The sequence below is a fragment of the Morus notabilis genome, unplaced genomic scaffold (assembly GCF_000414095.1).
Source record: "Morus notabilis unplaced genomic scaffold, ASM41409v2 Scaffold330, whole genome shotgun sequence".
Taxonomy (NCBI): Eukaryota; Viridiplantae; Streptophyta; class Magnoliopsida; order Rosales; family Moraceae; genus Morus; species Morus notabilis.
The window spans coordinates 1-24599 of NW_010357859.1; the positions used below are offsets into that span (position 1 = coordinate 1).

Consider the following 24599-nt stretch of genomic DNA (forward strand, 5'->3'; position numbering starts at 1 on the left):
GGGGCGGAATACACAGATAACAATTTCACAAATTGATCTTACGTAACTATAGCAGTACCAACAATGGATTTCGTTGTTGTGTTTCTCATAGCTTTAGTTGGGAGGGACTCGCCAGATCTTCGGATTCCTTTCATCTGTAGCCTATGTAAGTGATCAAGAGGTTCAATTTCTATTTAGAATGGAGGATTTCAATGGAATTTGAGCAGCGGTCGCAGGCTGAAGTTCATCTCTGATGTCTCGAATGCATAGGGATAGATTGCCAGAGATCGATGACGACGGACGACGATGAGGTCGGCCAATGTGAGGCAGTTGTGCGGGGCCAACCATGGAGACAAGAGTGAGGTAGAGAATAATAGGAGAAGAAAGAAGAGAGCTAGGGTTATTTGATGGACAATTTTGGTATTTGAAATCTGAAAATAATTGGTTTCAAAGGAAGGCAGATTTGGTGGTATTACTCTCTCCAACTATACCAATTGGAATGGTACTTTCCTGATTAACCCTAAATTTATTACGATAATATTTCATTAGAACATGAAATGGAAAAGTGAGACATATGTCCTTTAGAGTGTATGAGTCTTGGAATTTTATTTTTCATTATTGATTAATATCTTTTTTAGTCAAATAACTTTAAAAAGTATTAATCAAAGAGTAAGTTGTAGCACCGGAGTGGCGGGACTGAGAAAATATGATTGTGACGGAGTCAGAAGACCAAACTAAATCACTTAGGGTTCGTTTGGTTGGAGGATTCAAACCATGTGATTCGAATCATTTTCGATTTACGTGTATTTTTTGTGAGAAAAAATACTGTAACGAACTACGAATTATGATTCGAATTAAGGAACGAATTCCTCCACCAAACACCCCCTTATTAAAGAAGAAGAGGAAGAATCTACGAATATTTATTAAATGAATGCCATAAAGGTACATAATTTATACGTCTTTTGATGTTTAAATACTAATAGATTTAAAACTATAATCCTAATAGAACTAGAGTTAATTTAAAAAATAAATGATAATGAGAAACCAAAGATTCAAAATTAAAATTAAAATAATAAATCTAAACTCAAGATAAATTCTAATAATGTTAAAATAAACGAATCCTTTAATTATTTATGCATGTAAAATTGGGCTTTTTAAAATATATTTTCACGAAACGTTCCTCCCTTTTTTTTTTTTTCTACAATATCAGAAATAGAAGTGAATCACCATTTACACATTGTGGATCAATTCTTTCAAAGATCATTGCTTTCTCTTTCATTCGTTTATATAAACGCCTCCCCACACAGAGAGAGAAACAGTTTCTTGGAAGAGAGCAATACAGGCAAAAAAAAAAAACAACAAAAAAAAAGGGGAGAAAAACAAAACCAGAAAGAAGGAACGAAACTTTGATAACAATGGCAGTACATTTTCGAGGCTCCTCCAGAATACTCCACGGACCTCCCGGATTTGTCGGTCCTCCGCCTCGATTCTCCCTGTCAATACGGCTCTTCCGGCGACAGTAATTCCCACAAACGGCCTTCTCTGACCTCTATCAACTCCCAAAGCCCAAGAAGCTGTGTCTTGACGACTCGGCTACCACCACCACTGCTTCTCCTTTCCTCCGCCGCTACGTCCCCTACTCCTTCCACCTTCCTCTTCCAGTTCAATCCTCTCCTCAGTCCACTCCGACTCCGGCCTCGGCCGCGGGCTTTTCGTCGAACGCCTCGCCCAAGATCGCGCTGAATCCTGAATCCACCACGCTCTGCCCGACCAAAGGCTCGGCCCCGTCTACGGGGTGCGATTCTCCGCCCTGGCACCGGCGCTGCAACTCCGTTACGTCCTCGGGCTCGGGCATTTCATCGAACGCCTTTAGGTCGGCCAAGAACGCGCCTAATATTGAATCGGTCACGCCCTGCTCGGCCAAAGGCTCTGTCCCGCCTACCGGGTGCAGTTCTCTGCCTCCTCGGCCGCCACGGCACCGGCGCTACAACTCCGTTTCGGCCTTGGCCTCGGGCATTCCATCAAACGCCTCTGGTTCGCCCAAGACGGCACCGAATCCCGAGTCCGCCACGCCCTGCTCGGCCAAAAGCTCTGCCCCGCCTACCGGCTGCAGTGCTCTGCGTCCTCCTCCGCCGCCGCTCCAGCTCTTCAAAACCGATCGGACTCAACCTCTAAAGAAATCGCTCTTGAGGACATCAACCTCTAATGGTTACGTGAAAATGAACAATCCAAAGGTATGTAAATGTGATTTCTTCCCTTTCCTTGTTTTTTTGTTTCATCGAACGTCATTAAAATCATAGTCAACGAAATCTTTGAAATTAACATTACTTTCTTGGTTTAACTTATATTTGTATATGAGTTCCTTTTTCGTGGGTAATTGCCATCTCTGAGTCTCCCGTCTGGAATTCTCCTAAACTCATTCTAAATTTTCTATTTCGTTTGTTTAAGTCAGAATTTGAGCTACATTGTAGATTTCTTCCACTTTCACGGCCCAATTTTCTTTTACATTCTTCATCTTTCGCTCTTTAACGGTTCTCCACTTAAACCACAGAGAAACAGAGCTTAAGCAGCTTTAATGGCGGTTTCTCAACACCATTATATAAACCTCGAATTTAATCTTTCTTTTTGTTTGTTTGTTTAGGGACGAAAGAGAAACAGGGAGGCTTCAGAGCTTAAGCAACTCAACAATGGCGGCCAGGTACTCTAATCTCTCTATTTCTCTGTACTGTAGCCAAGAAGAGATGCCCAACATTAATTTCTTTTCTACTCGAAACAATGTCAACCGTCCAATCTTGTCCCTTGTGCTCCTCTCACCGTCGGATTACTTTCTGGTTCTGTCCTTTCCTTCTCGTCTCGGATTACAAGCTAACCGTAAAAGGAAGCCCAACCATTGAGATCTGGATCGTCCAATCTCCACCGTTTAATTTATTATGATTTATATACGCATATTGTTGCTTTATTTTTTAAAACAAGAAATGGTTCTTTGATTAAACGTGTTAAAATGGTTGGTTTAATGCAAACTTTCATTCGATAGATTCTCATTTTACTTCTGTTTATTCTTGGCCATTAAATATTTTTACTTGATTTTTCTAAGTTGCATCAAAATTTGATGTTATTTTATTTTGTAAGAAATGGGGTAATTGAAAAAGATAAAGGAATTGTTAGAAGACTATGAAAATGTGGATGGAAGATATCATGATTTCAAAGATTACGTTGACTATGATTTTAATGACGTTCATTATGATTTTAATGACGTTCATGAAACAAAAGAAAAAAGAAAGGAAGAAATCACATTTACATATCTTTGGATTGTTCATTAGAGGTTGATGTCCATTGAGTCCGATCGGCTTTGAAGAGTTGGAGCGGCGGCGGCTGAGGACGTAGAGCACTGCAGCCGGTAGGCGGGGCAGAGCTTTTGGCCGAGCAGGGCGTGGCGGACTCGGGATTCGGTGCGGCCTTGGGCGAACCAGAGGCGTTTGATGGAATGCCCGAGGCCGAGGCCGAAACGGAGTTGTGGCGCCGGTGCTGCGGCGGTCGACGAGGCAGAGAACTGCACCCGGTATGCGGGACAGAGCCTTTGGCCGAGCAGGGCATGGCCGATTCACTATTAGGCGTGTTCTTGGCGGACCTAAAGGCGTTCGATGAAATGCCCGAGCCCGAGGACGTAACGGAGTTGCAGCGCCGGTGCTGAGGCGGAGAATCGCACCCCGTAGACGGGGCCGAGCCTTTGGTCAGGCAGAGCGCGGTGGATTCAGGATTCAGCGCGATCTTGGGTGAGGCGTTCGACGAAAAGCCCGCGGCCGAGGCCAGAGCCGGAGCGGACTGAGGAGAGGCTTGAACTGGAAGAGGAAGGTGGAAGGAGTAGGGGACGCAGCGGCAGAGGAAAGGATAAGCAGCGGTGGTGGTAGCAGAGTCGTCAAGAGCTTCTTGGGCTTTGGTTGTTGGGAGTTGATGGAGGTCAGAGAAGGCCGTTTGTGAGAATTGCCGTCGCCGGAAGAGCCGTATTGACAGGGAGAGTCAAGGCCGAGGACCGACAAATCCGGGAGGTCCGTGGAGTATTCTGGAGGAGCTTCGAAAGGCTTTTGCTGTATCAACTGTTGATCGTGAAGTACTGCCATTATTATCAAAGTTTCTTTCGTTCTTTCTGATTTTGTTTTTCTCTCAAGAAAGTGTTTGTCTCTCTCTGTGTTTTTCTGTGTGGTTGATGAAAATAGCGAGTCAATGTGAAAAAATGGTGGAAACGGGCTTATATAGAGGGATGAAAGAGAAAGGAATGATCTTTGAATTCTTAATGTGTAGATGGTGTACACTTCTACTTCTGATATTGTAGAAAAAAAAAAAAAAAAAAAAAAAGAGCAAAACCAGCCAAATGTTTAACACAACAATTTATCCATAATCCAATGGTGGAGGTGACGTGGCATGGCAGATTAATTTTATTTAAAACTTATAATTAATTTTAGAAATATCCCTGAATATTGTACGTTTATGCAACATGTCCCCGAATTTATAAAAAGTTCATTTACCTGATTCAAAACACTCGCTTAATCAATGTTATTTCGTAAATTTGTCGTGAATCACTGATTTTATGTCACCTTGCCCCAGATCTTTTAAAAAAATTGGGGAGCAAATTGATATAAAAATAAAAATTTAGGTGTCACTTGACTTAAAATTAATATTTTAAGGATTTTTATATTTCTCTAAACCAAAGCTCAACTAATAATATCTTTTAAGCATTTAGTAAGATCTTCTCCACAATTGATGACTTGGATTGTTTATCATATCTTGTACATGTAGATGAAAATTTAGAAAAGATGCAAATGATCAAAGAGCCAAAACAATACAACAACAATTTGAACATCATACGTAACCAATACATTTGTTCTGCTACATTGCATCTCTCTACATCGACGTGTATGCTCACCAAATCCAAAAATTGATCCATCATCCAATGGTGGAGGGTCAAGAGGTGGCGTGGCAGATTGATTTTGTTTAAAACTTATGATTAATTTTAGAAATACCCTTGAATATTGTACGTTGATGCAACATCTCCCCAAATTTATAAAAGGTTCATTTTCCTCCCTGAAATATGACAAGTGATTCAAAACACTCTCTTAATTAATGTTATTTCATAAATCGTCTTGAATCACTGTTTTTATGTCAATTTGCCCCAGATCTTTTAAAAAAATTGGGTAGTAAATTGATTTAAAAATAATAATTTAAGAGTAACTTGACTTAAAATCAATATTTTAAGGACATTTATATTTCTCTAAACTAAAGCTCAAGTAATAATATCTTTTAAGCATTTAGTAAGATCATCTCCACAATTGATGACTTGGATTGTTTATTAATGAAAGTTTATTTGATTTTTTTCATTATTTTCGTATTTCTTAGTGTTCATATCGACTTTTAAAAAGGAAAGTGAAGGCAATAATTCCTTTGGTTGCTATCATAATTATGACTACAATATTTTTAGATAGTAAAAATAGAGCATTCTAGCAAATTATTAATTAGACATGTTTTTATAACATTTTATTTCTCTTTTTTTTTTTGGTTAATTATCATATTTGTTTGCTTTACATTTAGAACAAAAATCATGATTTTTTTCTCTAACAAGTAGATGAAATTTCATTAAATGCAGTATAGATTCCAAAAGGGAAGAACTTAATATTTCGTAAATAAGATTAAAGAGTGGACAAGAGAATAAGTAAGCTTAGCAGCACTTCGTAATTAAAAACTTTTCCTGTACATATCATAAATTTTATGTAAAATAAATATTGCTTTCATCTTATTAAATGTTTTTGTTCTCCTGAGTCATTCTTAAGATCGAACAATATTGGAAATCTTGATATCCATTAATATCCATTCCTGATCAATGAATTATGATAATTTACATGTGTACATCGAGAAAAATATCTTCAATAGTTTTGATAAAAAATTCTTATGTAATATTTTAAGGCATAAAAACCCATTAGGGATCATCATAATAGTTAATAATTATTAGTTTTGATTAAATAATTATGTAATATTTTAAGGCATAAAAACCCATTGGGGATCATCGTAATAGTTAATAATTATTAGTTTTGATTAAATATGCATTTTAATCATTAGTCCCCCCACCAAAAAAAAAAAAAAAAAAAAAAAAAATCCTAACTTCGTTAAAACAATCAGATGCTATTGCTCTCTCTCTCAGCATAGTCTTTGTAATGAAATTGTGAGAAAATAATAAATATACATTGTAAGATGCCTCGTGTAGACCACACGTAAGTAGCCAATGAGAAACCAGGGGCACTTTTATTTATTTGCATTTATGCATATATATATATATATATATGTATGTGTGTGTGTGTACTAAATCCATGTAAACCGCAACAACAAAATTAAGAACTCGAGTTTGTTCCCCAAAAGGATGAAAAAAAAAATTAAGGAATTGGGAGTCAGGAAATTGAGCAACTTGTATTACGGTTTGAATTGTAATGTTTGAAGTTTTTGCAGAAAATATACTTTTTCGTCATAAAAATGGGACACAATTATAATAATTTTTTGAATTTATTGATAAGTTGTTTCTATTAAAAGTTTAAGGGATATGTTATTCAGGATAAATTCGGGGACAAATGTAAAAAATACCAAAAAAATAAAATATAGTTCTTTCTTCTTTCTTTACAACATGAATCAGGCCGTGAATAAAATGAGGTGAGTAGTTTTTCTGTAATGAACAAAGACAAAATCGAGAAACAAAAAAGTCTCACTGACTACTACCTCGTATAGTCAACTTGTTCGTCCATCTAATTTAGATTCAAATTGTCCCAGAAAATGATATTATTAAGGAGTTGATTGGTACAAATACCGGAAACTCAAACCATGATTCTGCTGCATTTTTTTTTTCTCAAAAGAATTTAAATAAAAAATTCCAGCAAATAATTCTCTCACACAAAATTTAAATCAAAACCCGAATTATGGTTTAATTACAATTTCTAAACGGATCCTAAATAGGACCTGCTATGGTAGGACCTGCTATGTGTAGATAGTAATTCACTTCTACTTCTGATATTGTAGAAAAAAAAAAAAAAAAAAAAAGCCTTTCGAAGACGACATAATCCATAATCCAATGGTGGATAAGCAAAACCAGCCAAATGTTTAACACAACAATTGATCCATAATCCAATGGTGGATAAGCAAAACCAGCCAGATTTTTCTTTTTTTTTCTACAATATCAGAAGTAGAAGTAAATCACCATCTACACATCAAGAATTCAAAGATCATTGCTTTCTCTTTCACCCGTCTATATAAACCCGTCTCCACACAGGGAGAGACAAACACTTTCTTGGGAGAGAGCAAAAGAGGCAAAATATACATTTTTTGCTCAAGCTGGTAATTATTGACGTTTTTAATAATCATTGATTTGTTTTGATAAATCATCAAGTCACTTTGTTTTAAATTAAAAACAATTAAAAGGCGTGATGTTTAGTGAAAATATACTTTTAGAAGCCCAATTTTACATGCATAGACAATTAAATGATACATTTATTTTAACATTATTAGGATTTATCTTGAGTTTAGATTAATTATTTTAATTTTAGTTTTGAATCTTTAGTTTATCATTAACATTTATTTTTTAAATTAGCTCTAGTTCTATTAGGATTATAGTTTTAGTTCTATTAGTATTCAAACAAAAAAAAAGACCTATAAATTAAATTCATTCAATAATTATTCATAGGTTCTCCCTCTTCTTCTTCAAAAAGTGATTCAGTTTGGTCATCTGACTCAGCCACTGCCCTATCTCCACAATCTTGCCGCTCCGGCGCTACAACTCCACTCTCATTCCGTTGTCAGTGAAATCGATTTTTGAGTCTATTGAGTTTGAGAAGACGGACTATTCAAAAGAAGGATAAATAAAAAAAAAAATCACGTTTACTTACTTTTAGATTATCCATCTTCACACACTAAATAGAACTCGGAGTCCTCCTGATGTTGATTTTACTATTCGTAAAGAAAGACCTCATCTACTAAAATTAGAGTTTTAGTTTTTTTTTTTAGTTTTTCTTTTTTGTTTTCCTTTTCAAGTAGCTTTTTAAATAATATATATGAACCGTTGGATCTTTGATGTACAACCAGGAATTGTTCTATCTCGGTGTGAAAATTTTTTAAACTTTTTTTTTTTGAAAATTTTTCTAAACCTCTTAATATATGAACAAAAAAAGGAATTGTCATTAAATTTTTCTATGTAGTGGTAATGTTATTATAGAGTAATGTAGATTAGTTTGAGAATTTTTGGATTTGGTAGAGAGATGCAATATAACAGAACAGATGTATTGGTTACGTATGATGTTCAAATTGTTGTTGTATTGCTTTAGCTCTTTAATCATTTGCATCTTTTGCATCTTTTCTAAATTTTCGTCTACATGTAAAATATATGATAAACAATCCAAGTCATCAATTGTGGAGAAGATCTTACTAAATGCTTAAAAGATATTATTAGTTGAGCTTTGGTTCAGAGAAATATAAAAATCCTTAAAATATTGATTTTAAGTCAAGTGACACCTAAATTTTTATTTTTATATCAATTTACTCTCCAATTTTTTTAAAGACCTGGGGCAAAGTGATATAAAATCAGTGATTCACGATGATTTATGAAATAACATTAGTTAAGGGAGTGTTTTGAATTAGGTTAATGAACTTTTTAAGTCTTGTTAATTTCACTAATTTGAATTTAAAATTTGAGTTTTGTCACGTCCCGTTCATTTTATCGATTCGAGTTTAGAATTTGAGTTTTGTTACAGTAAAAAAGTCTCAGAAACACATGTAACTTTTTTATTATAATAAAAAATTATCAAATAAAATTACATCTTAACTCAAATTAAAAACACAACGAATTGAACGGGAAGAACATGTTGCATAAACATACAATATTCGGAAATATTTCTGAAATTAATCATAAATTTTAAATCAAATCAATCTGCCATGCCACGTCACCTCATGACCCCCCCTCCACCAAATCAATGTTAGGGATATTCAGGAATTCAAAGATCATTGCTTTCTCTTTCATTCCTCCATATAAACCCCTCTCGACCGTTTCTTCACATTGACTCGCTATTTTCATCAACCACACAGAAAAACAGAGAAAGACAGGGAAAAAAAAAAAAGAGAGAGAAGAACAAAACCAGAGAAAGAAAGAAACTTTGATAACAATGGCAATGGCAGCACAAAAGCCTTTTGAAGCTCCTCCAGAATACTCCACGGACCTCCCGGATTTGTCGGTCCTCCGCCTCGACTCTCCCCGTCAATACGGCTCTTCCGGCGACGGCAATTCACACAAACGGCCTTCTCTGACCTCCATCAACTCCCAACAACCAAAGCCCAAGAAGCTGTGTCTTGACGACTCTGCTACCACCACCAGTGCTTATCCTTTCCTTCGCCGCTGCGTCCCCTACTCTTTCCACTTTTCTTCCAGTTCAATCCTCTCCTCACTCCGCTCCGGCTCCGGCCTCGGCCTCGGCCCAAGAAGCTGTGTCCTCGGGCTCGGGCATTTCATCGAACGCCTTTAGGTCGGCCAAGAACGCGCCTAACAGTGAATCGGCCACGCCCTGCTCGGCCAAAGGCTCTGTCCCGCCTACCGGGTGCAGTTCTCTGCCTCCTCGGCCGCCGCCGCACCGGCCCTGCAACTCCGTTTTGGCCTCGCCGTCGGGCATTTCGTCAAACGCCTCTGGTTTGCCCAAGAACGCGCATACTAGTGAATCAGCCATGCCCTGCTCGGCCAAAGGGTATGTCCCGCCTACCGGGTGCAGTTCTCTGCCTCCTCGGCCGCCGCCGCTCCGGCGCCTCAAATCACGAGTTCTATTTAATGTATGAAAATAGACAATCCAAAAGTAAGTATTTATTCTTCTTTTGAATTGTCTGTTTTCATAAATTCAATAGACTCAGAAATAAATAGAGGACCTAACTAAATTTTTTTTTTATGAATGCCATAAAAGTACATAATTTATAAGTTTTTGTTGTTTGAATACTAATAGAACTAAGACTATAATCCTAATAGAACTAGAGTTAATTTAAAAAATAAATGATAATGATAAACTAAAGATTCAAAATTAAAATAAATGATAAATCTAAACTCAAGATAAACCCTAATAATATTAAAATGAATGTATCCTTTAATTATATATGCATGTGAAATTGGGCTTTTTAAAGTATATTTTCACTAAACGTCCACCTTTTAATTTTTTTTAATTTTAAAAAAAGACCCAAAAAACAAATTAACTTGATGATTGGTCAACAATGCACAACACTAAATGGAAGGCTTAAGCATGTCATATGTTTCGAACAAGTAGTGCAAATTGAAGCTATAGAAATATAAAGGGAAATAGTAGAAAATATGTCAATATGAAAAGCTTAAGAAAGTATATGTATATGCTAATTTTTAGTTATAGAAATTAATAGGCCATAACTTGTCAAGTTATGGTTCATGATCAGATAAGTTATGGACAAATTTGTCAAGTTAACTTATGTAAACTATGAAAACAATAATTTAGTCTATTTATTAACTTATGTAAACTATTGACCTATTAATTTTAATTCATTTTAAGTCTTGGTCTATTTTCCTCTTTCTCCTAAATATAAACATGTGTTAATCATTCTCATCACTTCCTTGGCAAACTCTGTTGACGAAACTATTAGGGTTTGAACTTGTCCAATTCTTATGTACATGAATGGTCCATATTTCTTGGCCAAGTCTTTAAGTGCATGGTGCGGTAAGACCCGAAAAGCTGGTGCATGTTTCCTAGTAAGGGTAGTTTCCTAGTAAGGGTAGTTTCCATGGTCCCAGGGGTACTTTTGAATCTGATATGATGTCTCCAATACTCGCTGTTGCGGCTAAAAAAGAGAGAGTAAATGGTATTTTGGGTTAATCCAAATTCATGAAGGCCCAAAAGGAGACAACAAAAGATTCACGTGCAAATTGGAAGAAGTAGAAGTTTTTGGGTGGTGATCCTAAAGAAGAGCAAATAGCCAATCACATCAAAATCACAGTTAAAGAGAACCAATCAGAAAAAAGGGTATGGATTCTCTTAAAATATATACCACCTGTTTGGGGATAAATACACACGTTTTAATTTCGCACCATGACAGAACGTGGGTATGGTTGAAATAGTAGAGGAAATATATACCACCTGTTTGGGGATAAATTTCATCGAACGTATCTTTGAAATTAACATTACTTTCTTGGTTTAATTTATATTTGTATATGAGTTCCTTTTTTCGTGTGTAATTGCCATCTCTAAGTCTCCCGTCTGGAATTCTCCTAAAACCATTCTAAATTTTCTTTTTCGTTTGTTTAAGTCAAAATTTGAGCTACCGAGACTCCTCAAGAATCGGTAAAATCTAGAAGTGCATAGGTCAGAACAATTAAAATTTACTATCTATAGAAATCACCAACCAATTAATTTAGTTAATATGAAATAAAAAGAAACAAAAATAGGGGAATACTTTTAGGAAATAGAGGATGCTCGTACAAATTTTTCACCTTGGATGCTGCACGTTGAGCGAAAAATACATGAACAAGACCCTCTGAGGTGTCTGATAAAACCAAATCCTTGAAAACTTTATCTTCCTGCATCGGAAAAGCTCAGTTATTAAAATATGCATAAACAGGGGATGAAGTTTGTAAACCAAGCGTGTTTACAACCAAAGTAGAATGAAGTTTTTTTTTTTTTTTATTTTTTTTCTTACAATATCAGAAGTAGAAGTGAATCACCATCTACACATCAAGAATTCAAAGATCATTGCTTTCTTTTTCATCCGTCTATATAAACCCCTCTCCACACAGAGAGAGAGACAAACACTTTCTTGGGAGAGAGCAATAGAGGCAAAAAAAAAAAAAAAAAAAAGAGAAAAACAAAACCAGAAAGAAAGAACGAAACTTTAATAACAATGGCAGTACATCACGATCAACAGCTTGCTCAGAAACAAGAAGTGATACAGCAAAAGCCTTTCGAAGCTCCTCCAAAATACTCCCCGGACCTCCCGGATTTTTCGGTCCTCCGCCTCGACTCTCCCTGTCAATACGGCTCTTCCGGCGACAACAATTCCCACAAACGGCCTTCTCTGACCTCCATCAACTCCCAACAACCAAAGCCCAAGAAGCTGTGTCTTGACGACTCGGCTTTCCGTGGAATATTCTAGAGGAGATTCGAAAGGCTTTTTCCTGTATCAACTGTTGATCGTGATGTACTGAATTATTATCAAAAAAAAATTTTCTTTCTATTTTGTTTTTCTCTCTCTCTCTCTCTCTTTTTTTTTTTTTGGCCACTATTGCTCTCTCTCAAGAAAGTGTTCGTCTCTCGCTGTGTTTTCTGTGTGGTTGATGAAATAGCGAGTCAATGTGAAAAAATGGTGGAAAGGGGTTTATATAGAGGGATGAAGGAGAAAGGAATGATTTTTGAATTCTTGATGTGTAGATAGTGATTGACTTCTACTTCTGATATTGTAGAAAAAAAAAAAAAACGCCTTTCGAAGACGACATAATCCATAATCCAATGGTGGATAAGCAAAACCAGCCAAATGTTTAACACAACAATTGATCCATAATCCAATGGTGGATAAGCAAAACCAGCCAGATTTTTTTTTTTTCTACAATATCAGAAGTAGAAGTGAATCACTATCCAATCTCAAGGGAGACGAGGAATCCAAAATGCCAAATAGAGCTAAAACTATAATCCTAATAAAACTAGAGCTAATTTAAAAAATAAATGTTAATGATAAACTAAAGATTTAAAACTAAAATTAAAATAATAAATCTAAACTCAAATAAATCTTAATAATGTTAAAATAAACCTATCATTTAATTGTCTATGCATGTAAAACTGGGCTTTTTAAAGTATATTTTCACTAAACATATGGCCTTTTAATTTTTTTTTAATTTAAAAAAAATCCTAAAATACAAAGTGACTTGATGATTTATCAAAACAAATAAATGATTATTAAAAACGTCAATAATTACCAGCTTGAGCAAAAAAAAAAAAAAAAAAGATTTTTCAAAAACAAAGTAAAAGTTTTTTAAAACGATTTTGATAATTTCTAAAGTAGATTTTAACTAATTTTTTTCAAGCGCTAACGCTTCACCATATTTCTCTGTGTAATTACTTTGAGAAGGTATAATATTAATTTGTCATAAGTAAAGTTTTTGTTGCTACACGACGAAAGTTGCAATTACATGGATAAAAAATACCTTTGCTGCTGCACGTGCGAAAGTTACTATTATATAAGGAAAAAAAAAATCAAATTACATCCATGTATGTACATTAGATGTTAAGATCTATGCTTCACGAATTTTTCAGAGTATTATCTATCCATTACCTGTTACTAAAGGAGAATGCCTCTTCACAAACAGTGAAATCAACTTCTAAAAGACCACGAGTTCTACTATTTAAGTATTTACACTAATGCATTGGAGTTTATGAAAAAATTGTGCCCAACAACATCTCCTTTCTAAGCTGGTTAAGGACCTATTATAGTCTGTAGATCCTCTAATCCTCACAACTTTTTGTTGTTAAAAAGACAGTTTTGACCTTCTATGTATACAATGTAGGGCGGAATACACAGATAACAATTTCACAAATTGATCTTTCATAACTATAGCAGTACCAACAATGGATTTCGTTGTTGTGTTTCTCATAGCTTTACTTGGGAGGGACTCGCCAGATCTTCGGATTCCTTTCATCTGTAGCGCATGTAAGTGATCAAAGTAAATCAGGTCTTTCTTCATGAACAGTGAAATCGATCTTTGGAAGATCACGAGTTCTATTTAATGTATGAAAATAGACAATCCAAAAGTAAGTAGACGTAATTTTTTCTATTTATTCTTCTTTTGAATTGTCTGTTTTCATAAACTCAATAGACTCAAAAATAGTTAGAACAGTGGCTGAGTTAGAGGACCAAACTGAATTTCTTTTTAAAGAAGAAAAAAAAGAATTTATGATTATTTATTAAATGAATGCCATAAAGGTACATAATTTATAGGTTTTTGTTTGTTTGAATACTAATAGAACTAAAACTATAATCCTAATAGAACTAGAGCTAATTTAAAAAATAAATGATAATGATAAACTAAAGATTCAAAATTAAAATAAATGATAAATCTAAACTCAAGATAAACCCTAATAATATTAAAATAAATATATCCTTTAATTATCTATGCATGTGAAATTGGGCTTTTTAAAGTATATTTTCACTAAACGTCCACCTTTTAATTTTTTTTAATTTTAAAAAAAGACCTAAAAAACAAATTAACTTGATGATTGGTCAACAATGCACAACACTAAATGGAAGGCTTAAGCATGTCATATGTTTCGAACAAGTAGTAATTGAAGCTATAGAAATATAAAGGGAAATAGTAGAAAATAGACCAATATGAAAAATTTAAGAAAGTATATAGGCCAATTTGTAGTTATAAAAATTAATAGGCCATAACTTGTCCAGTTATGGTTTATGACCAGATAAGTTATGGTTCATAGCCAGACAAGTTATGGACAATAACTTGTCAAGTTATGGTTAATAACCAGACAAGTTATGGACAAAAATAGTAATTTAGCCTATTTATTAACTTATATAAACTATTGGCTTATTAATTTTAATTCATCTTAAGTCTTGGCCTATTTCCCTCTTTCTCCCTTATATGTACAACAATATTTTTAGATAGTAAAAATAGACCATTCAAGCAAATTATTAATTAGACATGTTTCTATAACATTTTATTTCTTTTGTTTTTGTTAATTATCCTATTTGTTTGCTTTACATTTAGAACAAAAATCATAATTTTTTCTCTAACATGTAGATGAAATTTCATTAAATGCTTCCAGAAGGGAAGAACTTAATCTTTCGTAAATAAGATTAAAGAGTGGAAAAGAGAATAATTAAACTTAGCAGCACTTCGTAATTAAAAACTTCTCCTGTACATATCATAAATTTTATATAAAATAAATGTCGATTAGATTTTATTAAATGTTTTTGTTCTCCTGAGTCATTCTTAAGATCGAACAATATTGGAAATCTTGATATCCATTAATATCCACTCTTGATCAATGAGTTATGATAATTTACTTGTGTACATCGAGAAAAATATCTTCAATAGTTTTGATAAAAAATTCTTATGTAATATTTTAAGGCATAAAAACCCATTTGGGATCATCGTAATAGTTAATAATTATTAGTTTTGATTAAATATGCATTTTAATCATTAGTCCCCTCCCAAAAAAAAAAAAAAAATCCTAACTTCGTTTAAAAAAATCAATGTGTTTGCTTCTCTCTCAGCATAGTCTTTGTAATGAAAGTGTGAGAAAATAATAAATAATCAGATGCCTCATGTAGGCCACACGAACGTAGCCAATGAGAAACCATGGGGCACTTTTATTTATTTGCATTTATGCATATATATATATATATATATATATATTTGTACCAACCACCACAACAAAATTAAGAACTTGAGTTCGTTCCCCAAAAAGATGAAAAAGAGTGAGGAATTGAGAGTCGGGAAATTGAGTAACTTGTATGACGATTTGAATTATAACGTTTGAAGTTTTTGTAGAAAATGTACTTTTACGTAATCAAAATGGGACACAATTATAATAATTGTGAATTTGGTGATAAATTGTTTTAATTAAAAGTTAGGGATAAGTTATCCAACTACAAATTTGGAGACAAATGTAAAAAATACCAAGAAAAATAAAATAGAGTTCTTTCTTCTTGTTTTACAGCATGAATCAAGCATGAATCAGGCCGTGAATAAAATGAGGTGAGTAGTTTTCAGTAATGAACAAAGACAGATTCGAGAAACGAAAATTGTGGCACTGACTACGACCTCGTATAGTCTACTTCTTCGTCTATCTAATTTGAATTCAAATTGTCCCAGAAAATGATATTGTTAAGGAGTTGATTGGCATAAATACTGAAAACTCAAACTAAAATTCTGCTATAGAGTTTTTTTTCATAAAGAATTTAAATAAAAAAATTCTCGCAAATACTTCTCTCACAAAAAATTTAAATTAAAACTCAAATTATGGTTTAATTACACTTTCTAAACGGGCCTTAAATAGAGCATGGTAGGACACGCAACGCGGAGAAAAGAAACAAGGGAGAAAGAGAAAAATAGGTCAAGACTTGAGATGAATTAAAATTAATAGGCCAATAGTTTACATAAATTAAAAAATAGGCCAAATTATTGTTTTCGTCCATAACTTGTCTGGTTATGAACCATAACTTGACAAGTTATTGTCCATAACTTATCTGGTTATGAACCATAACTTGAGAAGTTTGTCTATAACTTATTTGGTTATGAACCATAACTTGACAAGTTTGTCCATAACTTATCTAGTTATAAATCATAACTTGATAAGTTATGGCCTATTAATTTCTATAACTAAAAATTGACATATATACTTTTTTACGCTATTCATATTAGCCTATTTTCTAGTATTTCCGAAGAAACAAATATCCTTTACACTTTCTAAACTGGCCCTAAATAAGGCATGCTGTGGTAAGACACACAACGCGGAGAAAGAATACAAATATCCCTTAAAAGTACATGGGTTAAGATTTTTACCCCTTATTTTTTAGTAATAATCTTCTTAGTCAAATAACTATTCTAGCAAAATAATATTAATCAAGAATGAGTGGTAAAAATTCATACCTATATACTTTTAAAAAGTAAGTTCTATGATTTTCTCCACTCGGGCAACTATGAAGTACAAATCCAACCGAATACTAATTTTAGAGTTAATGTCCTTTTTTTCTTAAAAAAAAAAAGTGTTGGGGACTAAATAAGCTAAAAAATCTTTTTTATTATTACTACTATAATCACCATAAGCAAGGTTAATTTTCGAAGCACACTCTAAAGTAAGCATATTACCATTTAAAGAATGTGGTAGTATTTATGAAGATAAGTATATATTAAGATTGTTATATGTCATAAACTGTGATATAAGAATGTGGTATTATATATGGTGATAAGTATATATTAAAAATAAACTGTGATATAAGCAAAAAGTTAAAAATTAGAAAAGATGCAAAAGATGCAAATGATCAAAGAGCCCAAGCAATACAACAACAATTTGAACATCATACGTAATCAGTACATATGCGCTGCTTCATTGCATCTCTCTACATCGATGTGTATATTATCGTACCAAATCCAAAACTTCTCAAATTAATCTACATTACTCTATAAAATCAATGCATGGAATTCAACACTTTTAATACATCTCGCAGAGTAATGTTTAAGAAACTTCCATCCCAAAAAGGCACAATAAGCATAACAAAATACAACTCTGAAAGTCGATTTTTATTGCAATTTTGGGAATTTATTATGAAGATATGAATCAACAACTCATTTTCTTAACCTGAGTACTCACTAAGGTCGAGGAAAAGCATGCGTGCTTCATCGCTTACAATCTTGCCCTTGAAGCCGCCGATGACGAAACAGGTTCACTCTGCAGGAGAAAAGGAGACTTAAACCCTCTCTTTTAATACGTTAAGTTGCTTTTGAAGCAAAAAATTATGTGCGGAGGATTCATAAGAATTAAAACCATTCAACATGGAACACATCAATAGTTCTTTGTTCTGTTTAAGAATAGTGCTAAGTTGTTTGAGGTAGCTCAATCTCTCAATGTTCGTTTGCAAATAGGAAACAACAAAGCTATAATGGTCCCGCTCATTTCGCTCTTCGAGTTGAGGAAAATGAATTTTTGTGAGAGAAAACACCATGGCAAAAAGTTTTGAGTTGTGATTTGAATGGTGAAACGAACAAAGCCTAATACTAGAGTTGAAGTTTCTTACCAGTAGCACGCCTCTTGTTGCCCTTTCTTCCAAAAACCTTGATGGTTTATAGAAGCTACCATATTTGTCGGACCACTTCTTGAGACTTGAATAAATATGCTTGGCCCCAACCGCATCTGCCCAGTAAACAATACCACCCCTGCCACAATAGATAGGATACGACTACTTTGAGAAAGATTGCAAATATCATTAGCTTGAAGAATACTAAACACTATGAAGATTACTGTTAGCAAAAGCAATTGAGAGAGTAATTTTATGTTTTGTTTGACTAATTTATGTGGTGGTAAATATTGCCACCTAATTCTATATCTACTAAAATGCAGCAGAAGTAAACGATTCTTTTATTTCTTTTCCCTTTCTATTTGCTTTAAAATTCCTGAAGACGAACATTAGGCAGAGAGCAGGAAGATAAAAAGGTGCTGGATATAAGTTTATTTTCGCTGGTTGAAAATGGGAGAGATTTCTGGAACGAAGTTTTAAAAATATTTTGCTGCATAGCAAGTTCAAGTATAAAGGCCATAAGCCCTCACCGGTAGGATGGGAAACTCATTCCGAAAACTGCTGCAATGTCGAGGTCTGATGCTCGGACAACTACTTCTTCTTCCAAAACCCGGCATGCCTCATTCACCACAGGAAAGAGTATCATCTCCAAAATTTCTTGGTCCGTTACAGATATGGGCTGTCGCCATGGTCCAATAAAGACATTAACTACTAATATAATAGATGATCAAGAAGACATGAATGTGCAAAGTCCCAAAGTGCATTAACTAGAATACACGGCAAATGCACAAAATAACCAAAAGCAGCTCCGACTGTTCTATTATCTATGTGAACCGTGATCTGTATTTTGACGGAGAGAAAGATACCTTTCCTCCAGGCATTATATTTGTAAGTTGCCGAGACTCCTCAAGAACCGGTAGAATTTTCGGGTCGGGTTTTGGCCTGCTTCCCTTTTCATAAATGTAATATCCTTTTCCATTGTTTTTACCTAAATACCACAAGTGGAAAGAAAGAAAAAAATGATAAACACACGAAAGCATTCTCAAAATCGAAAAAGGGACAGTCATATATGAATTGTGTGGAGTATCATATTACCATTTCTTCCACTTTTCAGTAAGAGCTCGATTATTGGTGATTTAAATGTTCGATCAGGAAATGCATTGGCAAATACTTTTGAAGTTGCAATGGCTACTCCATATCCAGTCACGTCTTGGAGTCTGCAAGTAAAGGTCATTACACACAACCATATGTCTTCTCAAGGGAGTTTTTAGGATAGTTTTCATGAACTCGTGGTTATGGGAACTGATACAATCATCATATCAATCAACATAAATATAACTGGTTGTGGTTGCAGGTCCCTTTGCTTCCAGTTTTACAGAAGACCAGCAGGGGTCATCTGGTGCTATACTGAAACCGCAAAAACTTAAGACATGGAGGTACGGTTTTGATTCTTAAGAGCAACCACTACATAGAAAAAAGTTGGAATGTTGGGACTATATGCAATTTCACAGTCAGAACTCATGTTCCTAAGCTCTCCGCTATAGTCGTCTTTGGAGATGAGGAATCCAAAATGCCAAATAGATGATTGTCACATGCGAATAAACACATAAAAGAACAAATGGTTGGAGAAAAGGAGATTACTGAAATGGGCCCAGAGGAAGGCCAAAATTGCTGATCACTCTGTCAATTCTGAAAACATCCACGCCTAAATTGACCAAAAGGTGAGCACCTTGTGCGTATGGAAAGAACGTTCTATTGACTGCAAAGCCAGGGCAGTTCCCAACCACGATTGGAATTTTCTTTATGATTTTTCCAACAGTCATAAGATCAAGAATTACTTGTGGTGAAGTCTTCTCTGTCCGCACAATTTCCAGGAGCGGCATCACATGAGCAGGACTGTGATTAAAGAGTCACATCAAAAAGGCACACAAAGAAATAAACTCATGTTATAACTTAATGAAGACAAAACTGCATCAAAGGGTGTGCCAAAGAAAACATCCTTTATAGATGAGAATAAGCAAATAACAGAATGAATGAGCCATCTTACCTGAAAAAATGTGCGCCCACAATGCGACCTTGGGATCTTGTTTTTTCCCCAACGACATGAAGATCAAGAGTAGATGTGTTACTTGCCAATATGCAGTGAGAAGGACAGACTTTCTCAATTTCACTAAATATTGTTTGCTTAAGAGTAATGTTCTCAATGACAGCCTGCAAATGGAGAATTAAGTATATCAAACTACTTTTCATCAGCAAGATAATTTGCAAGATCTCTCAAACACCATTAAAATACAAGATTTGAAGATGACAGCAGGCACAATTACAAGAACTTATCTCTGGTTAGCACGTATTATTGAAAAATCAAGTTCTGTGTTCTACGATGCAAGGGAAATTTGACTGTCTACCTCTATGACCACATCAACATCCTTAAATTCTGTGTAATCCAAAACACCTTTAAGCAGTGTGAGGGCCTTCTCTGCCTTGTCTTGTGTCAGCTTTCCTTTTGTTATTAAGCCTTGAATATTTGCTGCATCAAAATTCAGTAAACAACAAAAACTGTGATCCTTTCTTCTCATATATAAGAGCATATTGTAACTTGACATATAATAATAATAACTTTGAATGTTATTTTCAGACCTATCCTCCTTGTCAAAGGACTATCCAAGTTTAGTTCCAGTAAAGCGTGCACATAAAGCGTCAAAGAATGCAAATTATCATAAGGGTCACAACCATTCAACATAATAATAAAGCCATATTTACAAACAGGAAAAATGATCTCTAAGTTTCCTGTAAGATATAAGCACCTTCTATCATCTTTCTGGCCTTCAGAACATATTCAGAATTAACTTCCTTGATAACAACACTTATATTGCTAAGAAGAAGTGCCGTCGCTATGCCAGAACCCATCAGCCCTCCTCCAATGATAGCAACTTTCTTTATGTGCCTTGGTTTAAGCCCAATATCAGTAACATTTGGCACCTGCTTACGTGTAAGTTGACGAACATGGTGAGAGATAGAAAGAGGCTGGAGTGTAGACATTTTTTTTTGGTCGAAAATAACCTAAGGAAAACAAATAAAATTGACACAATCTAGAAGTGCATAGGTCAGAACAATTAAAATTTACTATCAGTAGAATTCACCAACCAAATAACCTAAGGAAAACAAATAAAATTGACAAAATCTAGAAGTGCATATGTTAGAACAATTAAAATTTACTATCTATAGAAATCACCAACCAATAGAATTCACCAACCAAATAACCTAAGGAAAACAAATAAAATTGACAAAATCTAGAAATGCATATGTTAGAACAATTAAAATTTACTATCTATAGAAATCACCAACCAATTAATTTAGTTAATATGAAATAAAAAGAAACAAAAATAGGGGAATACTTTTAGGAAATAGAGGATGCTCCTACAAATTTTTCACCTTGGATGCAGCACGTTGAGCGAAAAATACATGAACAAGACCCTTTGAGGTGTCTGATAAAACCAAATCCTTGAAAACTTTATCTTCCTGCATCGGAAAAGCTCAGTTATTAAAATATGCATAAACAGGGGATGAAGTTTGTAAACCAAGCGTGTTTATCCTTTAGAACAGAAAGAAACTTGCATGTTGCTTATAATAACTCTTCGAGATTCAAGTAGAAAGAAAAGGAACAAGAGGGAAGCAATACTTTCTGAAAAAGAGTTATTCACACATAGAATACCATGACAATAAATTAAAACCAAGAGTACCTTCAGAAGTCCGCTGTATCCTCCATGAACAATGCCGTGCTCAATCACATCAAGGCACGCTTGGTGCTGAGGCATATTTGGAGCAGTTTTCTTGGCTTGTTCCCGGGCAACTTTCAATATCTCACGTGCTTCAGACAAAGAACCAATCCTGTCCATCCTGTGAAGGGAACGAATCCATGGTCTACGCTTCTCTGCAATGTCTAAAGCCCATGTCCGCGATTCTTTCAGCAACTCTTTAGAAAACACAACGGAATCGATAAGACCTAGCTTCTTCCCTTCTTCAGAAGGTATTGATTTCGATGACTGAAAAACATTGCATACTACAAATCAATTGTCATCAATAAAAGATAAAATCTGCAATAGTGTAAGAAAGAAAAGAATCTAGGCACTCTTTTGTCAACTGCTTTAACCCATTAAAAAGGTTATGAAAGAGCTACTTCAGGAAAAATTGGAAAGCAAATGAAATCAAGCACAATGTTACATCAATAACAAAACTTGGAAAAAGGCCCTGCGGGGAGAAAGAAAAACGAAGAATATAAGTGAAGGAGCTTGTTACCAGCATCAGTTCAACTGCCTTTGACACCCCTATAACCCTTGGAAAACGTTGTGTGCCTTATAGAGCAAAAACATTGATTTAATAATACAGTTATTACTTATCATTTGAACATTTGCAAACTACGGCATACAAAAGATATGTACCTCCGCCTCCCGGAATAATACCAAGAGAAAGCTCCGGCAAACCTAGTTGAGCTCCGGGAGCAGCGATACGCGCATGACATCCCTGCAATAGGCTAACTAGAATGAAGCATTTGTATAATCTTATCACAACCAAAGTAGCCATTGAAAACTAGGGGCATAGCATATTGACTTTGATTACAAAGTACAAACCAGTGCTATTTCTAAGCCACCCCCAAGAGCCAGTCCTTCTATGGCAGCAACAATAGGCTTCTCCGACTCTATAATTACCAAAACAATAACAATAATAAGCGTCTCTTATATGTGAAAAATGAAGCTAAAGTCGGATTTTTTCTCTTTTTTTTCAAGTAAATTAGAGTTCAGCTAAAAATGGATAATTTATCCAAAAAAAAAAATCATGAATTTAGAAGTTAAGATTAAGTAGAGACCTTCAATTGTGTTGAGAATAAGATCAAAAGATGTATTAGGCAAAGCCGAAATATTCCCTGCCATGCCACAGTACAAAGATGGATTGTCAAACTCCAAAAATACAATCTTTCAAGTTACAAAAACTCGATTTAAACAAAAGCAATTACTATTAATGATTAATCCCATACCATTCTTGTGAATTTTCTCGAACACATTAATGTCAAAACCACCAGAAAACTTTCCTCCTTTGCCTTCATTCCCCCAAAAAAAAAAAAAAGTTCAATAAAAGTCAAAGCAAACAACGGTTTCACAAATAGTGAAAACAATCCAAAAATCATCATTTATCACCAGTCAAAACAATGGCTTTCACATCATTTCTCCTCGCCGCCTCATCGAACTTTCGCTGTAGCCCCACGAAAACTGCACCGACAAAAGAATTCCACGGAAAATCAAAACAAAACCAAACAAAAAGATTAAAAAAAAAAAATCACAGAGTAAAGCTTCGAGTCAAGCAAGCTCACTTGAGAGAGCCAAGGCATTAACGGGAGGATTGGATATGGAAATGATCGCAATGCCGTCGTCTCCGACCTCCAACGTCACTTCAGCCCTTGCCATGGCGTTCGAAAACCAGAACTCTGAAGAAGAAGAAGAAGAAGAACAGCTCCAATTCACTCTTCCCGGACTATATTATATATGGACAAATAGATATACGCAAATATATTATTATTTATTTCGAGAAACGTAAAAATAATTCTTTCTGTTGATTTGAGTTGAGACGTGATTTTAGCTCCATTTATTTCATCAATTTAAATTTTAAATTTTAAATTTATACAATAAAAAGCTCTTAAAAAATATCACATCTAATTTTTTTTTATTACAGTAAAAAAATTCTTAAAAAATATCAAATCTTGAATTAAAAATTTAAATCTATAAATGGAGTAATATGCACATGGAGAATCTAGCATCGAGAAACGTGAAAAGGTCAGAAGAAGATTTGAAATTATTATTATTTATTTTGGAACGACTCGTTGAGTAGAAAGAATGGTCCAAGATATGTTGCTATCTTTTATAGCAGCGCACGTTCTTCTCCTTTAAAAAAAAAAAATGTTTTCTGAATATTGGGCCATTGTTATCAGTTCCTTTTTTTCCCCACTCTCACGGCATTAATAATGCGATCATCTTTCTTCGTTGCCTTTTTTGAAAAAGGCCATTAATGATGAATCTTTAAATTAGTTATTAATGTTTCGTGCATTGACCGGTGCATTTATGTTTTATTTTAGTAAATATTTTGTTCTCAAATTTAAAATTATGATTCAGAATTATTTTTAATTTATGTGTATTTTTTATAAAAAAAAATACTTTAATAAATCACAAATTATGATTCAAATCATTACACGAATTCTCATACTAAATATCATCTTAGTTATAGTTAGTGCACATTATTTATGAGACAATGATCATGGTAACTTTCTACCTACCACAATGATCATGGTTAAATTCTAAAAAAAAAAAAAGGAGAAAGAGGAAAGAAGAAACAGAGATCATGGTTAACTTGCCAAGTTTGCTAATAAAACACATGCAATGGAATCCAATGAAAAATGCCAAGTTTGCCAATAAAATATGTCATGGATTTCCACGTTTAAACTTTTAAGCTTTGTTCTTTGGTTAGTAGGTGTGTAATTTTCACGTGCAATATATATACATGGCAAACAATACAAGAGGGTTTAGAAAGCTATCTGGAGCCTCATAACAATTATTGTGACCTTTTGTTGAAAGCTTAATTTTTAATAAATTCTTGTGTCATTACCTTATGATACACAAATGTTCATACTCACAAATAAGACCGTTGATCTCAATAGTGAAAATAAGCCTTTCTTATCTAAAAAAATAAAAAGAAAAATTGCCTACTATAAGAATTTCTGATGAGGGACTCTTAAGTTCTTTATATATATATAT

General features: G+C 34.4%; 1 protein-coding gene across 1 annotated transcript; it reads right to left on the reverse strand.

Annotated features, from left to right (window-relative positions):
• Positions 1–17081: 17081 nt before the first annotated feature.
• Positions 17082–23320, reverse strand: LOC21386066 (peroxisomal fatty acid beta-oxidation multifunctional protein AIM1). The gene is made up of 18 exons (XM_010090921.2): positions 23165–23320; positions 22992–23063; positions 22832–22894; positions 22664–22720; positions 22428–22495; positions 22239–22320; positions 22096–22151; positions 21540–21842; positions 21232–21318; positions 20604–20778; positions 20205–20326; positions 19847–20010; positions 19441–19695; positions 18895–19016; positions 18666–18787; positions 18330–18478; positions 17800–17938; positions 17082–17453 (listed from the first exon to the last, which is right to left on the reverse strand). The coding sequence occupies exons 1-18, from the start codon at positions 23256–23258 to the stop codon at positions 17409–17411; spliced, it is 2175 nt and encodes a 724-aa protein (XP_010089223.1). The 5' UTR covers positions 23259–23320; the 3' UTR covers positions 17082–17408.
• Between the last annotated feature and the right edge of the window lie 1279 nt (positions 23321–24599).

Bases quoted from the DNA above. Each gene is read 5' to 3' on its own strand.
- LOC21386066 (XM_010090921.2), bottom strand. From the start codon at position 23,258: ATGGCAAGGGCTGAAGTGACGTTGGAGGTCGGAGACGACGGCATTGCG. The intron at 22,721-22,831 runs GTATGGGATTAA...GTGGCATGGCAG, and splicing joins CGAGAAAATTCACAAGAATG to GGAATATTTCGGCTTTGCCT. The intron at 21,843-22,095 runs GTAACAAGCTCC...AATGTTTTTCAG, and splicing joins AGGCAGTTGAACTGATGCTG to TCATCGAAATCAATACCTTC.